At 45.7% G+C, this 17,692-nt stretch overlaps 1 protein-coding gene across 1 annotated transcript in view; it reads left to right on the top strand.

Moving 5' to 3' along the window:
• Positions 1-2,904, top strand: part of LOC144504260 (cathepsin B-like) — a 43,944-nt gene extending 41,040 nt beyond the window's left edge. Inside the window, exons 5-8 of the mRNA XM_078229352.1 lie at positions 1,537-1,680; positions 1,901-2,017; positions 2,180-2,308; positions 2,416-2,904. Of these exons, the coding sequence (XP_078085478.1) occupies positions 1,537-1,680; positions 1,901-2,017; positions 2,180-2,308; positions 2,416-2,513 (488 nt within the window). The 3' untranslated portion in view covers positions 2,514-2,904. The remainder of the gene's footprint in view (positions 1-1,536; positions 1,681-1,900; positions 2,018-2,179; positions 2,309-2,415) is intronic.
• Positions 2,905-17,692: the final 14,788 nt, after the last annotated feature.

Genomic DNA, 17,692 nt, shown 5'->3' with positions numbered 1-17,692 from the left:
AGGCCGGGGCCTGGGGTCGAGGGGAGGCCGGGGCCTGGGGTCGAGGGGAGGCCGGGGCCTGGGGTCGAGGGGAGGCTGGGGCCTGGGGTCGAGGGGAGGCCGGGGCCTGGGGTCGAAGGGAGGCCGGGGCCTGGGGTCGAGGGGAGGCCGGGGCCTGGGGTCGAAGGGAGGCCGGGGCCTGGGGCCGAGGGGAGGTCGGGGTCAAGGGGAGGTCAGTGCCTGGGGCGAGGGGAGGTCGGGGTCAAGGGGAGGTCAGTGCCTGGGGTCAAGGGAAGGTCGGGGCCGAGGGGAGGTCGGTGTCTGGGGTGAAAGCATCTGCAGATGATACAAAGCTGTGTGGGAGGGTGAGCTGTGAGGAGGATGCAGAGATGCTTCAGTGTGATTTGGACAGGCTGAGTGAGTGGGCATCTGCATGGCAGATGCAGTAAAATGTGGATAAATGTGAGGTTATCCACTTTGGAAGCAAAAACAGGAAAGCAGATTATTAACTGATTGGCTGTAAATTGGGAGAGGGGAGTGTGCAGCGGGACCTGGGTGTCCTTGTGCACCAGTCACTGAAGGTAAGCATGCAGGTAGGGGAGTCTAAAACTAGAGGGCATAGGTTTAAGGTGAGAGGGGAGAGATACAAAAGTGTCCAGAGGGGCAATTCTTTCACACAGAGGGTGGTGAGTGTCTGGAACAAGCTGCCAGAGGTAGTAGTAGAGGCGGGTACAATTTTGTCTTTTAAAAAGCATTTAGACAGTTACATGGGTAAGATGGGTATAGAGGGATATGGGCCAAATGCGGGCAATTGGTATTAAAAAAAGGGACGGCATGGACAAGTTGGGCCAAAGGGCCTGTTTCCATGCTGTAAACCTCTATGACTCGAGGTGCAGCAGGCGGTAAAGAAGGCAAATGGAATGTTGGCCTTCATTGCGAGAGATTTCGAGTACAGGAGCAGGGATGTGTTGTTACAATTATACAGGGTCTTGGTGAGGCCACACCTAGAGTATTGTGTGCAGTTTGGGTCTCCTTTTCTGAGGAAGAACGTTCTTGCTCTCGAGGGAGTGCAGTGAAGGTTTACCAGGCTGATTCCGGGGATGGCGGGACTGATGAAGGAGCTGAGACTGATTCGGTTCGGATTGTATTTGCTGGAGTTTAGAAGAGTCAGAGGGGAATCTCATAGAAACCTATAAAATTCTAACAGGACCAGACAGGGTAGATGCAGTAAGGATGTTCCTGATGGTGGGGGGAGTCCAAAACCAGGGGTCACAGTCTAAGGATATGGGATAAACCATTTAGGACAGAGATGAGGAGAAATTTCTTCACCCAGAGAGTGGTGAACCGGTGGAATTCATTACCACAGAAAGCAGTTGAGGACAAAACATTGTATGTTGGATATGGGGGGGAAGGCAGAATCAGGCTATTGAGATGGATGATCAGCCATGATCATAATGAATGGAAGAACAGGCTTGAAGGGCCAAATGGCCTCTTCTATGTTTCTATGTGTACAAGATTTCATCATTGGTCTTGCTTTGACTCTCAACCCTTCTATAGGTTGTCGTCCATACTCAATTCCTCCGTGTGAACACCATGTTAATGGCTCTCGTCCAGAGTGCAGTGGAGAGATTGAGACTCCCAGATGTTCCAAGAAATGTGAGGCTGGTTACACCCCAAACTACAGCAGTGACAAACATTATGGTAAGTAGAGCCAGAAAAGAGACAGTAACAGTCACGGGATTGTCAGATACATCAGGATTAGAACGCACCAAGTGCGGGATGTTTGACTAGCGTTTGCATGTGTATTTGCACTAGTGTTTGCAGGGATATGCATGTCTATCTGTCTGTGTGTGTATTATTCTGGCTGTTCCAGATGCTGTTTTTGCAAGTCTGGAGTAATTGAGCAGACTCTCTTCTTTAGGCAGTACTTCGTACAGCGTTAGTTCGGATGTTACTAAGATTATGTCGGAGATCTACACGAACGGACCAGTGGAAGCTGCCCTCTTAGTCTACTCTGATTTCCTGCACTACAAATCAGGTAGGATTCTGCCCTTTAATGCTCTTTGCTAAAGAGGAAAGCGACCAATGTTCTTGGAAGGATCACTCTGCAGACTTCTGGTTTACTGAATGACCTATGATTCTATGATGGGCTAGATAGCCTTGTCCTGTCATTCACTGGATTGTTAATCTTCCTTTCCAGGTGTTTACCAACATAAGGTTGGGGAGTCGATTGGTGGTCACGCCATCAAAATTTTGGGCTGGGGTGAGGAGAATGGAACCCCCTATTGGTTGGTCGCCAACTCCTGGAACACAGACTGGGGGGATAATGGTGAGTGACATTTCATACTTTAGAGGTGCTCCACAACAAGAGGCACATTTGACTGATAGGCTCTCTGTTCACTCTCAATATGTTTCATTCGTGTCTTTGCTTTGCAGGTTTCTTCAAGATTTTGCGCGGCAGCAATGAGTGTGGAATCGAATCGGAGATTGTAACTGGAATCCCCCGCAGCTTCAGCCACACCAACTACTCCTGAGATGCTGCTCCCCTCACACATTCCTCACTAGTGAGGCTCTGAGCATGCACTCAATGCATCAATGGTGTTAACCAGGCTGTGGCGCAGGACTTAAATGGAATGCTCACAGTCCACTGCTGCCTAACTAACCAGGCGGGTTGCACCTCCGGGTCGGAGAACCTCAAAGCACAGAATCACCAATCTCAAATTATCTCAATCAGTCTGATTTTAACAAGCTCTCTAAAATACACAGGAACTGGATCTCAGCTGTGACAATCTCTTTTGCTTATCACTGTGTTTCTTTTACCATTTCTCTACTTAATATGCTTTTGGAAATGTGTTGATGCTCACTAACACACTATTTTAAACAAACTCAAAATACATTTCATCCAAGTAAAAACTTCTGAAATTTCTTGTCGCTTTGATTGAAATTATTTTGAAAAGTAACAGTTGTAAAAACCAGTAGCCAAGAAAAAATGCCCAAAGTACATTGGGTCAGACATGGTACATGGACTTAGACAGCATCATAATCCAAATTGACACAGTGACGCAGTGCATGTTGTGAGGCAGCATACTAACCACTGTGCCACCATGCCACAGAGTGACACAGTGGTTAGCACTGCTGCTTCACAGCGCCAGGGACCTGGGTTCAATTCCCGGCTCGGGTCACTGTCTGTATGGAGTTTGCACGTTCTCCCCGTGTCTGTGTGGGTTTCCTCCGGGTGCTCCGGTTTCCTCCCACACTCCAAAGATGTGCTGGTTAGGTGAATTGGCCATGCTAAATTACCCCTTAGTGTCCAAAGATGTGTAGGTTAGGGGGATTAGCAAGGTAAATAAGTGGAGTAAAGGGATAGGGGAGGAGAGTGGGCCTGAATAAGAGGCTCTGTCACAGATTTGGTGCAGACTCGATGGGCTGAATAGCCTCTTCTGCACTGTAGAGATTCTATGAAATACTGCTGAAATTGTGTTTAAATTGTTTAAATCCTTATTTTGAACACTAGGAATTTCAGTTATTGGGTGAAAAACAGACAGAATGAAAATTTCCAGAAAGCATTTTGGGTGGCAGCTAAACTGTAAAAGGAGCACCACCAATCAGGGACCCAAAAGGGAATTTACACACACACGGGCAAGGGGAGGCCACTCGGCCCCTCGAGCCTGCTCTGCTGTTCAGTAGATCATGGCTGCTCTGATTGTAACCTCAACCCCACATTCCTGTCGACCCCTGATAACCCCAACCCCTCATTAATCTGGAATCTATCTCGCTCCGTCTTTATAATATTCTGAGACTGTGTTTCCACTACCTTTTGAGGAACAGAGTTCCAGAGACTCATGACCCTCAGAGAGAAAGAAATTCTCCTCATCTCTGTCTTAAATGAGTGACCCATTTTTAAACAACCCCTGCTTCTAGATTCCCCAACGAAAGGAAACATCCACTCCACATCCACCCTGCCAATACCCCTCAGGTCTCAAAAGTTTCGATCAAGTCGCCTCTTATTCTTTTAAACTCTAGCAGATATAACCTTAACCTGTTTATATCTTATGTCCTCATAAGACAACCTGCCCATTTCACGTATTAGTCTCATAAATCAGCCATGATCTTATTGAATGGCGGAGCAGGCTCGAGGGGCCAGATGGCCCACTCCTGCTCCTCGTTCTTATGTTCTTAAATATTTTCTGAACTGTTTCTACCGCATTTACATCTTTCCTTAAATAAGGAAACCAATACTGTACACAATACTCCAGATGTGGTCTCACCAATACCTGATACAACTGGAGCATAACCTCCCTACTTTTATAATCAATTTCCCCTCACAAGAAACAATAGCTTTCTATCAGCTTTCCTAATTACTTGCTATACCTGCATACTTGCCTTTTGTGATTCATGCACTAGGACACCCAGATCCCTCTGCATCTCAGAGCTTTGCAATCCCTCACCATTCAGGTAATAAGCTTCTTTTTTATTTTGTCAAAATAGAAAAATTTTCATTTACCCACATTATACTCAATTTGTCAGATTTTTGCCCACTCACAACCTGTTAATGTCCCTTTGTAGCCTCCATGCACCCTCTTCACAATTTACTCTCCTACCTACCTTTGTGTTGTTGGCAAATTTAGCAACCATATCATCAGTGCCTTTATCCAAGTCATTTATATAAATTGTAAAAAGGCACTGATCCCTGTGACACACATCCTGCCAACCTGAAAAAGACCCATTTATGCCAACTCTGTTTCCTGTTAGCCAGCCAGTCTTCAATCCACATCAACATGTTACCCATATAACATAAGCTTTTTTTGCTGCAATAACTTGATGTGGCCTTCTAGAATTCTAAATTCAGTACATCCATTGGTTTCCCTTTATCCACAGCACTTGTGACTCCTTCAGAGAACTCTAATAAATTGGTTAAACACGATTTCCCTTTCACAAAACCATGTTGACTCTGCCTGATTACGTTGAATTTTTCTCAGTGCCCTGATATTACATCTTTAATAATGGCTTCTAACATTTTCCCTACAACAGATGTTAAGCTAACTGGCCTGTAGTTCCCTGCTTTCTGTCTCCCTCCCTTTCTGAATAAAGGAGTTACATTAGTTACATCTGGTGAACTGGTGCGATGACAATAATCTCTCCCTCAATGTCAACAAACGAAGGAGATTGTCATCGACTTCAGGAAGTGTAGAGGAGAACATGCCTCTGTCTACATCAAAGGGGATGAAGTAGAAAGGGTCGAGAGCTTCAGGTTTTTAGGGTCCAGATCACCAACAACTTGTCCTGGTCCCCCCATGCTGACACTATAGTTAAGAAAGACCACCAATGCCTCTACTTTCTCAGAAGACTAAGGAAATTTGGCATGTCAGCTACAGCTCTCACCAGCCTTTACAGATGCACCAAAGAAAGCATTCTTTCTGACTGTATCATAGCTTGGTATGGCTCCTGCTCTGCCCAAGACCGCAAGGAACTACAAAAGATCATGCATGTAGCCCAATCCATCACGCAAACCAGCCTCCCATCCATTGACTCTGTCTACACTTCCAGCTGTCTTGGCAAAGCAGCCAGCATAATTAAGGACCCCACGCATCCCAGACATTCTCCCTTCCACCACCTTCTACCGGGAATAAGATACAAAAGTCTGAGGTCACGTACCAACCCACTCAAAAACAGCTTCTTCCCTGCTGCCATCAGACCTTTGAATGGACCTACCTTGCATTAAGTTGATCTTTCTCTATACTAGCTATGACTGTAATACTACATTCTGCACTCTCCCATTTCCTTCTCTATGAACAGTATGCTCTGTCTGTATAGCGCTCAAGAAACAATACTTTTCACTGTATGCTAATACATGTGACAATAATAAATCAAATCAAATATCAGTTATCTTCCAATCTAATGGGACCTTCCCCAAATCTATGGGATTTTGGAAAATTAAAATCGATGCATCAACTATCTCACTCGTCACTTCTTTCAAGACCTGTGGGTGAAGTTCATCCGGACCCGGGGATTTGACAGCCGGCAGACCCAACAATTTGCTCAATGCCATTTCCATGCTGGTTGTAATTTTCCTGAGCTTCTCCCTCCATAGAATCCCTACAGTGCAGAAGGGGGCCTTTGGCCCATCGAGTCTGCACTAACAGTCTGAAAGGGCATATTACCCAGCCCACCTCCCACCTCCTGCCCTATCCCCATAACCCCATTCATTTACCAGTCTAATTCACCTAACCTACACATCTTTAGAGACCAAGGAGTAATTTAGCATGGCCAATCCACCGAACCTGAACATCTGTGGACTATGGAAGGATATAGGAGTACCTGGAGAAAACCCACACAGATGGAGAATGTGCAAAATCCACACAGTCACCCAGTGCCAGAATCGAACCTGGGTCCCTGGCGTTGAGGCAGCATTGCTCACTGCTCTCCTTCCTTTCCATTTCCTGATTTACATTCTGTGGTGTTACTTGTGTCCTCTATGGTGAAGACCGATGCAAAATATTTGTTTTCTTCATCTGCCATAGCTCTGCTTTCCATTATCAATCCCCCAGGGCCAACTTAACTTTTCTTATTTAAATATCAATGGAAACATTTACAATCCATCTTTATGTTACTAGCAAGCTTTCTCTCCTACTCTAGTTTTTCCATCCTTATCAATCTTTTTGTCATTGTTTGATTATTATATTCTTTCCAATCTCTCCCTCAATGTCAACAAAACTAAGGAGATAGTCATCGACTTCAGGAAGCGTAAGGGAGAACATGCCTCTACCTACATCAATAGGGATGAAGTAGAAAGGATCGAGAGCTTCAAGTTTTTAGGTGTCCAGATCACCAACAACCTGTCCTGGTCCCCCCATGCCGACACTGTAGTAAAGAAAGCCCACTAATGCCTCTGCTTTCTCAGAAGACTAAGGAAATTCGGCATGTCAGCTACAGCTCTCACCAACTTTTACAAATGCAGCATAGAAAGCATTCGTTCTGGTTGTATCACAGCTTGGTATGGCTCCTGCTCTGCCCAAGACCGATGTGGAGATGCCGGCGTTGGACTGGGGTAAACACAGTAAGAGTTTTAACAACACCAGGTTAAAGTCCAACAGGTTTATTTGGTAGCAAATGCATTTGCTACCAAATAAACCTGTTGGACTTTAACCTGGTGTTGCTAAAACTCTTACTGTCCACGACCGCCAGAAACTACAAAAGGTGCGAATGTAGCCCAATCCATCACACAAACCAACCTCCCATCCATTGATTCTGTCTACACTTGCCGCTGCCTCAGCAAAGCAGCCAACATAATTAAAGACCCCACGCACTCTGGACATCCTCTCTTCCATCTTCTTCCATCAGGAAAAAGATACAAAAGTCTGAGGTCACATACCAACCGACTCAAGAACAGCTTCTTCCCTGCTGCCATCAGACTTTTGAATGTACCTACTTTGCATTAAGTTGATCTTTCTCTACATGCTAGTTATGACTGTAACACTACATTCTAGGAGGGAGTGCAGAGAAGATTCACCAGGTTGATACCAGAGATGACGGGTGTAGATTATGAGGAGAGATTGAGCAGATTAGGTTGTACTCGTTGGAGTTTAGAAGGCTGAGGGGTGATCTTATAGAGGCATATAAGATAATGAAGGGGCTGGACGGGGTAGAAGTGGGGAGATTATTTCCACTTAGAAAGGAAACCAGAACTAGAGGGCACAGCCTCAAAATAAAGGGGGGTCAGTTTAGGATAGAGCTGAGGAGGAACTTCTTCTCTCAGAGGGTGGTGAATCTCTGGAATTCTCTGCCCGCTGAAGTGGTGGAGGCTACCTCGTTGAATATGTTTAAGTCACGGATAGATGGATTCCTGATCGGTAAGGGAATTAGGGGTTATAGGGATCAGGCGGGTAAGTGGAACTGATTCACTTCAGATCAGCCATGATCTTATTGAATGGCGCGGCAGGCTCGAGGGGCTAGATGGCCTACTCCTGCTCCTATTTCTTATGTTTTTATGTTCTTATGCACTCTCTCGTTTCCTTCTCGATGGATGGTATGCTTTGTCTGTATAGCACGCAAGAAACAATACTTTCCACTATACACAAATACATGTGACAATAATAAATCAAATAGAATCAAATCCTAGAAGGGTTCAAAATTGAAAAGGAGAAAGTGTTGAGTAGACTGTTGGTACTGAAAGTTGACAAGGCACTGGGACCTGATGAGATGCATCCAAAAATATTGAAGGGAGTGAGAACGGAAATTGCAGAGGCACTGGCCATAGTTTTCCAGTGGATGTCGTCAATGTGGATTTCAGTAAGGCATTTGACAAAGTCCCACATGGCAGGTTGGTTAAGAAGGTTAAGGCTCATGGGATACAAGGAGAAGTGGCTAGATGGGTGGAGAACTGGCTTGGCCATAGGAGACAGAGGGTAGTGGTCGAAGGGTCTTTTTCCGGCTGGAGGTCTGTGACCAGTGGTGTTCCGCAGGGCTCTGTACTGGGACCTCTGCTATTTGTGATATATATAAATGATTTGGAAGAAGGTGTAACTGGTGTAATCAGCAAGTTTGCGGATGACACGAAGATGGCTGGAATTGCGGATAGCGAAGAGCATTGTCGGGCAATACAGCAGGATATAGATAGGCTGGAAAATTGGGCGGAGAGGTGGCAGATGGAGTTTAATCCGGATAAATGCGAAGTGATGCATTTTGGAAGAAATAATGTAGGGAGGAGTTATACAATAAATGGCAGAGTCATCAGGAGTATAGAAACACAGAGGGACCTAGGTGTGCAAGTCCACAAATCCTTGAAGGTGGCAACACAGGTGGAGAAGGTGGTGAAGAAGGCATATGGTATGCTTGCCTTTATAGGACGGGGTATAGAGTATAAAAGCTGGAGTCTGATGATGCAGCTGTATAGAACGCTGGTTAGGCCACATTTGGAGTACTGCGTCCAGTTCTGGTCGCCGCACTACCAGAAGGACGTGGAGGCATTGGAGAGAGTGCAGAGAAGGTTTACCAGGATGTTGCCTGGTATGGAGGGTCTTAGCTATGAGGAGAGATTGGGTAGACTGGGGTTGTTCTCCTTGGAAAGACGGAGAATGAGGGGAGATCTAATAGAGGTGTACAAGATTATGAAGGGTATAGATAGGGTGAACAGTGGGAAGCTTTTTCCCAGGTCGGAGGTGACGATCACGAGGGGTCACGGGCTCAAGCTGAGAGGGGCGAAGTATAACTCAGATATTAGAGGGATGTTTTTTTACACAGAGGGTGGTGGGGGCCTGCAATGCGCTGCCAAGTAGGGTGGTGGAGGCAGGCACGCTGACATCGTTTAAGACTTACCTGGATAGTCACATGAGCAGCCTGGGAATGGAGGGATACAAACGATTGGTCTAGTTGGACCAAGGAGCGGCACAGGCTTGGAGGGCCGAAGGGCCTGTTTCCTGTGCTGTACTGTTCTTTGTTCTTTGTTCTTCTCTAGTTTCCGGGGGGGCAGAGGACTGGAGATTTGTAAATGTTACACCCTTGTTCAAAACATGTTGGAAGGATAGCCCCAGCAATTACAGGCCAGTCCATTTAACATCAGTGATGGGCAAGCTTTTAGAAAGTTATTTGGAATAGAGTTTGGTGGTCACATGGAAAAACGTGGGTTGATTAATGTGGATTGGACTTCTTACATTGATTAAAAAGAGCCAGCATGGATTTCTAAAGGGAAAATTGTGTTTAACTAATTTGCAGGAGTTTTTTGAGGAGATAATTGAGAGGGTAGATGAGGGTATTGATGTTGGTGTGGTGCACATGGACTTTCAGAAGACATTCAATACAGTGCCACACAACAGACTTGTGAGATAAATTATAGCTCATGAAATAATAGGAACAGTAGCAATGTGGATGCAAAATTGACTGGAAAATAGGGAGCAGAGAGTAATGGTCAATGGATGTTTTGTGGGCTGGAGGAAGGTTTGGTGTTCCCCAGGGGTCAGCATTGGGACCCTTGCTTTTTCTGATATATATTAATGATCTAGACCTTGGTGTTTACAGGACAATTTCAAAGTTTGCAGATGACACAAACCTTGGAGGTATTGTAAACTGTGAAGAAGACAGTGTAGAGCTTCAAAAAGACACAGACAAGTTGGTGGAGTGGGCAGATAGGTGGCAGATGAAGTTCAATGCGGAGAAATGTGAAGTGATGCATTTTGGTAGGAAGAACATAGAGAGACAATATAAAATAAAGGGTTAAATTCTAAAGAGCATGCAGGAGCAGAGCGACCTGGGTGTCTATATGCATAGGTCATTGAAAGAGGCAGGACAGGTGGAGAGAGCAGTTTTTAAATCATATAATATTCTGGACTTTGCCAATAGAGGCTGAGGGTGCAAGAGCAAGGAGATTATGCTGAACCTAAACAAGACACTAGATAAACTAGATAAACTTAAGATAGATAGAAAACTGGTTGGCACACAAAAAACAAAGATTAGGAATAAACGGGTCTTTTTCCAAATGGCTGGCAGCAACTAATGGGGTACAGCAGGATCTGTGCCGAGACCCTAGTTATTCACAACATATATCAATGATTTAGATGAGGGAACAAAAGGTAAAATCTCCAAATTTGCAGATGACACAAAGCTGGGTGAGAGTGTGAGCTGAGAGGAGGATACAGAGATCCTTCAGTGTGATTTAGACAAGTTGAGTGAGTGGGCAACTGCATGGCAGATACATTATGTGGATAAATGTGAGGTTATCCACTTCGGTCGCAAAAACAGGAAGGCAAAGGCTATAAATTGAGAGGGGAATTGCAATGAGACCTGGGTGATCTCGTACACCAGTCGCTGAAGGTAAGCATGCAGGTGGTAAAGAAGGCAAATGGTATGTTGGCCTTCATTGCGAGATGATTCGAGTACAGGAGCAGGGATGTCTTTCTGCAATTACGCAGGATCTTGGTGAGGCCACACCTGGAATAGTGTGTGCAGTTTCGGTCTCCTTATCGGAGGATGTTCTTGCTATGACGTGCAGCGAAGGTTTACCAGACTGAGATGGCGAGACTGACATATGAGAAGAGATTGAGTCAGTTAGGGTTCATAGAATCCCCACAGTGCAGAAAGAGGCCATTTGGCCCATCGAGTCTGCACCAACAACTATCCCACCTAGGCCCTATCCCCATAACCCAGCCTACTAATCCCTCTAACCAATGCATCCCAGGACACTAAGGGGCAATTTAGCATGGACAATGCACCTGACCCACACATCTTTGAAGTGTGGGAGGAAACCAGAGCACCCGGAGGAAACCCACGCAGACAGGGGGGAAACATGCAAACTCCACACAGAAAGTGAGCCCAAGCCAGGAATCGAACCCAGGTCCCTGGAGCTGCGAGGCAGCAGTGCTAGCTATTGCGCCATCGTGGTTATATTTGCTGGAGGGACATCTCATAGAAACTTACAAAGTTCTAATAGGACTAGAGAGGGTAGATGCAGGAAGGTTGGTGTGGGAGTCCTGAATCAGGATTAACACTCGGAGGATACAAATAGACCATTTAGGACTGAGATGGAGAGAAATTTCTTCACCCAGAGTGGTAAACCCATGGAATTCACTGTCGAAACATCATATGGTTTCAAGGAGTTACATATAACTCATGGGGCAAAAGAATCAAAGAACAAAGAACAGTACAGCACAGGAAACAGGCCCTTCGGCCCTCCAAGCCTGTGCCGCTCATTGGTCCAACTAGACCATTCGTTTGTATCCCTCCATTCCCAGGCTACTCATGTGACTATCCAGGTAAGTCTTAAACGATGTCAGCGTGTCTGCCTCCACCACCCTACTTGGCAGCGCATTCCAGGCCCCCACCACTCTCTGTGTAAAAAACGTCCCTCTGATATCTGAGTTATACCTCGCCCTTCACACCTTGAGCCCGCGACCCCTCGTGATCGTCAACTCCGACCTGGGAAAAAGCTTCCCACTGTTCACCCTATCTATACCCTTCATAATTTTGTGCACCTCTAATAGGTCTCCCCTCATTCTCCGTCTTTCCAGGGAGAACAAGCCCAGTTTACTCAATCTCTCCTCATAGTTAAGACCCTCCATACCAGGCAACATCCTGATAAGCCTTCTCTGCACTCTCTCTAAAGCCTCCACGTCCTCCTGGTAGTGCGGCGACCAGAACTGGACGCAGTACTCCAAATGTGGCCTAACCAGTGTTCTATACAGCCGCAACTCCAGTTTTTATACTCTATACCCCGTCCTATAAAGACAAGCATACCATATGTCTTCTTCCCCACCACCTCCACCTGTGCTGCCACCTTCAAGGATTTTTGGACTTTCACACCTAGGTCCCTCTGTGTTTCTATACTCTTGATGGCTCTGCCATTTATTGTATAACTCCCTCCTACATTAGTTCTTCCAAAGTGCATCACTTCGCATTTATCTGGATTAAATTCCATCTGCCATTTCTCCGCCCAATTTTCCAGCCTATCTATATCCTGCTGTATTGTCCGACAATGTTCATCACTATCCGCAAGTCCAGCCATCTTCGTGTCATCCGCAAACTTGCTGATAACACCAGTTCCACCTTCTTCCAAATCATTTATATATATCACAAATAGCAGAGGTCCCAGTACAGAGCCCTGCGGAAAACCACTGGTCACAGACCTCCAGCCGGAAAAAGACCCTTCGACTGTTACCCTCTGTCTCCTGTGGCCAAGCCAGTTTTCTACCCATCTAGCCATCTCTCCTTATATCCCATGAGCCTTACCTTCTTAACCAACCTGCCATGAGGGACTTTGTCAAATGCCTTACTGAAATCCATATAGACGACATCCACGGCCCTTCCTTCGTCAACCGTTTTTGTCACTTCCTCAAGAAACTCCACCAAATTTGTAAGGCACGACCTCCCTCTTACAAAACCATGCTGTCTGTCACTAATGAGATTGTTCCGTTCTAAATGCGCATACATCCTGTCTCTAAGAATCCTCTCCAACAACTTCCCTACCACGGATGTCAAGCTCACTGGCCTATAAGTACCCGGGTTATCCCTGCTACACTTCTTAAATAACGGTACCACATTCGCTGTCCTCCAATCCTCAGGGACCTCACCTGTGTCCAATGAAGAGACAAAGATTTCCGTCAGAGGCCCAGCAATTACATCTCTTGTCTTCCTGAGCAGTCTAGGATAGATGCCATCAGGCCCTGGGGATTTGTCAGTTTTAATGTTACCTAAAAAACCTAACACTTCCTCCCTTGTAATGGAGATTCTCTCTAATGGGTCAACACCTCCCTCTGAGACACTCCCAATCAACAAGTCCCTCTCCTTTGTGAATACCGCTGCAAAGTATTCATTTAGGATCTCCCCTATTCCGTTGGGTTCTAAGCATAATTCCCCTCCTTTGTCCCTGAGAGGTCCGACTTTTTCCCTGACAACTATTTTGTTCCTAACATATGAATAAAATGCCTTAGGATTCTCCTTAATCCTGTCTGCCAAGAACATTTCGTGACCTCTTTTTGCCCTTCTAACCCCCCGTTTGAGTTCTTTCCTACTCTCTCTGTATTCCTCCAGAGCTCCAGCTGTTTTCAGTTGCCTGGACCTAACGTACACCTCTCTTTTCTTTTTGATCAGATCCTCAATTTCCCTGGTTATCCACGGCTCTCGAATCCTACCAAAGGATGGAGGGCAGGGGCAGAGGTGCAGGAACAAACTATTGTGTTGGATGATCAGTCATGATCATAATAAGAACATAAGACCTAGGAGCAGGAATAGACCATCTATTAGGAGAGAATTAGGAAACATAGGTTGGACTAGGAGATTACAGGGACTGGGAACGTCCGACATGTGGAGTTTTTTCAAGGAGCAGCTACTGCGAGTCTGTGATAGGTATGTCCCTGTCAGGCAAGGAGGAATTGGTAGGGCTAGGGAACCGTGGTGCACCAAAAAAGTTTCTTTGTTGGTTAAAAAGAAAAAGGAGGCTTATGTTCGGATGAGACGTGAGCACTCGGGTAGTGCACTAGAAAGCTTTAGATTGGCTAAGAGGGAGTTGAAGAGCGAGCTTAGAAGGGCTAAAAGGGGACATGAGAAGACTTTGGCGGATAGGGTTAAAGAGAATCCTAAGGCGTTCTATAGGTATGTCAAGAACAGAAGGTTGGTTAGGGCAAGTTTAGGGCCAGTTATAGATGGCAGAGGGAAGTTATGTGTGGAACCGGAGGAGATTGGTGAAGCATTGAACCAATATTTCTCTTCGGTGTTCACGCAAGGGGACATGAATATAGCTGAGGAGGACACTGGGTTGCAGGGGAGTAGAATAGACAGTATTACAGTTGATAAGGAGGATGTGCAGGATATTCTGGAGGGTCTGAAAATAGATAAATCCCCTGGTCCGGATGGGATTTATCCAAGGATTCTCTGGGAGGCAAGAGAAGTGATTGCAGAGCCTCTGGCTCTGATCTTCAGGTCGTCGTTGGCCTCTGGTATAGTACCAGAAGATTGGAGGTTAGCGAATGTTGTCCCATTGTTTAAGAAGGGGAACAGAGACTTCCCCGGGAATTATAGACCGGTGAGTCTCACTTCTGTTGTCGGCAAGATGTTGGAAAAAATTATAAGGGATAGGATTTATAGTTATTTGGAGAGTAATGAATTGATAGGTGATAGTCAGCATGGTTTTGTGGCAGGTAGGTCGTGCCTTACTAACCTTATTGAGTTTTTTGAGAAAGTGACCAAGGAGGTGGATGGGGGCAAGGCAGTGGACGTGGTATATATGGATTTTAGTAAGGCGTTTGATAAGGTTCACCATGGTAGGCTTCTGCAGAAAATGCAGATGTATGGGATTGGGGGTGATCTAGGAAATTGGATCAGGAATTGGCTAGCGGATAGGAAACAGAGGGTGGTGGTTGATAGTAAATATTCATCATGGAGTGCGGTTACAAGTGGTGTACCTCAGGGATCTGTTTTGGGGCCACTGCTGTTTGTAATATTTATTAATGATCTGGATGAGGGTATAGTTGGGTGGATTAGCAAATTTGCTGATGACACCAAAGTCGGTGGTGTGGTAGACAGTGAGGAAGGGTGTCGTAGTTTGCAGGAAGACTTAGACAGGTTGCAAAGTTGGGCCGAGAGGTGGCGGATGGAGTTTAATGCGGAGAAGTGTGAGGTAATTCACTTTGGTAGGAATAACAGATGTGTTGAGTATAGGGCTAACGGGAGGACTTTGAATAGTGTGGAGGAGCAGAGGGATCTAGGTGTATGTGTGCATAGATCCCTGAAAGTTGGGAATCAAGTAGATAAGGTTGTTAAGAAGGCATATGGTGTCTTGGCGTTTATTGGTAGGGGGATTGAATTTAGGAGTCGTAGCGTTATGTTGCAACTGTACACAACTCTGGTGCGGCCGCACTTGGAGTACTGTGTGCAGTTCTGGTCCCCACATTACAGGAAGGATGTGGAGGCTTTGGAGAGGGTGCAGAGGAGGTTTACCAGGATGTTGCCTGGTATGGAGGGGAGATCCTATGAGGAGAGGCTGAGGGATTTGGGATTGTTTTCGCTGGAAAGGCGGCGGCTAAGAGGGGATCTTATTGAAACATATAAGATGATTAGAGGTTTAGATAGGGTGGATAGTGATAGCCTTTTTCCTCTGATGGAGAAATCCAGCACGAGGGGGCATGGCTTTAAATTGAGGGGGGGTAGTTATAGAACCGATGTCAGGGGTAGGTTCTTTACCCAGAGGGTGGTGAGGGATTGGAATGCCCTGCCAGCATCAGTAGTAAATGCGCCTAGTTTGGGGGCGTTTAAGAGATCCGTAGATAGGTTCATGGACGAAAAGAAATTGGTTTAGGTTGGAGGGTCACAGTTTTTTTTTAACTGGTCGGTGCAACATCGTGGGCCGAAGGGCCTGTTCTGCGCTGTAATGTTCTATGTTCTATGTTCTATGTTCATCTGGCCCCTCGAGCCTGCTCTGCCATTCAATAAGATCATGGCTGATCTTTTCGTGGATTCAGCTCCACTTACCCGCCCGCTCACCATAACCCTTAATTCCTTCACTGTTCAAAAATTTATCTATCCTTGCCTTAAAAACATTCAATGAGGTAGCCTCAACTGCTTCACTGGGCAGGGAATTCCACAGATTCACAACCCTTTGTGTGAAGAAGTTCCTCCCCAACTGAGTCCTAAATCTGCTCCCCCTTATTTTGAGACTATGCCCCCTAGTTCTAGTTTCAATAATGAATGGTAGAGCAAGCTCAAAGGGCCAAATGGCCTACGGCTGCTCCTATTTTCTGTTTCCAAACTTTAGCTAGAATATTGTGTACAGTCTGAGCACCATACTATAGGAAGGATGTGAACACATTGGAGAGAGTGCAGAAGAGGTTTACAAGATTGGTCCAGGAATGAAAAGCTTCATGTTTTGAGTATAGCTTGGAGAGGTTGGGGTTATTCTCCTTGGAGAGAAGGCTAAGAGATTTGATAGCGATGTTCAAAATCATGAAGGGGGCTGGACAGATCGGGAGAAACTGTTCCCATTTGTACAAGGATCAAGAACGAAAGGGTACAGATTTGAAGTGATGAGAAAAATCTTCTTCCACACAGTGATTCGGATCTGGAACGTTCTGCCTGGAAGCATAGTGGAGGCAGGTTCAATTGAGGCATTCAAGAAGGCTTGAATAATTGCCTGAATAGAAAGAATGTGCAGGGGTACAGGGAAAAGGCAGAGGAATGCCACTGAGCCGGTGCAGATATGATGGGCTCCTTCTGAGCAATAACAATTCTGTAATTCTGCTGGTGATGAAATAACTCAGCCCGAGTCAGAATGATCAGGGGATGGTTTTGCGTTATAACAGTGCTGTTTGTGGTGACATTCAGGATTTTATATCCCAACTGTTTGTTTCCTCTCACTATTTGGAGATGTTTCAGTTCCCTCTTAAGAGCAGGTGCAATCTATGAAGCTTAGTGTTGCTTCTGTGGCTCAGTCCAATTCAGTCTCCCTGGCACACAAACACTGCAAATTTTAAACTGTTGGCCCCTCAGCAACTCTCACTATTTTAATCACATACCATGTTTAAACAAATAGAGATGTTTCTGTTCATGAGACATGAGCATTGCTGGCAGTCTGGCATTTATTACTCATCCCAAGTTGCCCTTAAATGTTTTGCTCGGCCATTTCAAGGAGCAGTTAAGAGTCAGCCACATTGCTGTGGATCTGCAGTCAGATGTAGGCCAGACCAGGTAAGGATGGCAGATTTCCTTCCCTAAAAGGACATTGGTGAACCAGATGGGTTTTACAACAACCGATAACTTTCATAGTGATCATTACTGAAACGACTTTTATATTCCAAATTTACTCATTTAAATTTCACTGGCTGCCATGGTGGGATTTGAACTCATCTCACCAGAGCATTAGCCAGGGTCTCTGGATTACTACTCATCTCACCAGAGCATTAGCCAGGGTCTCTGGATTACTACTCATCTCACCAGAGCATTAGCCAGGGTCTCTGGATTACTACTCATCTCACCAGAGCATTAGCCAGGGTCTCTGGATTACTACTCATCTCACCAGAGCATTAGCCAGGGTCTCTGGATTACTACTCATCTCACCAGAGCATTAGCCAGGGTCTCTGGATTACTACTCATCTCACCAGAGCATTAGCCAGGGTCTCTGGATTACTACTCATCTCACCAGAGCATTAGCCAGGGTCTCTGGATTACTACTCATCTCACCAGAGCATTAGCCAGGGTCTCTGGATTACTACTCATCTCACCAGAGCATTAGCCA

Source organism: Mustelus asterias, chromosome 15, assembly GCF_964213995.1.
Source record: "Mustelus asterias chromosome 15, sMusAst1.hap1.1, whole genome shotgun sequence".
In the NCBI taxonomy this organism is placed as follows: Eukaryota; Metazoa; Chordata; class Chondrichthyes; order Carcharhiniformes; family Triakidae; genus Mustelus; species Mustelus asterias.
The sequence above is the reverse complement of the archived record's forward strand: the minus strand, read 5'-3'. Positions and strand labels throughout refer to the sequence as shown.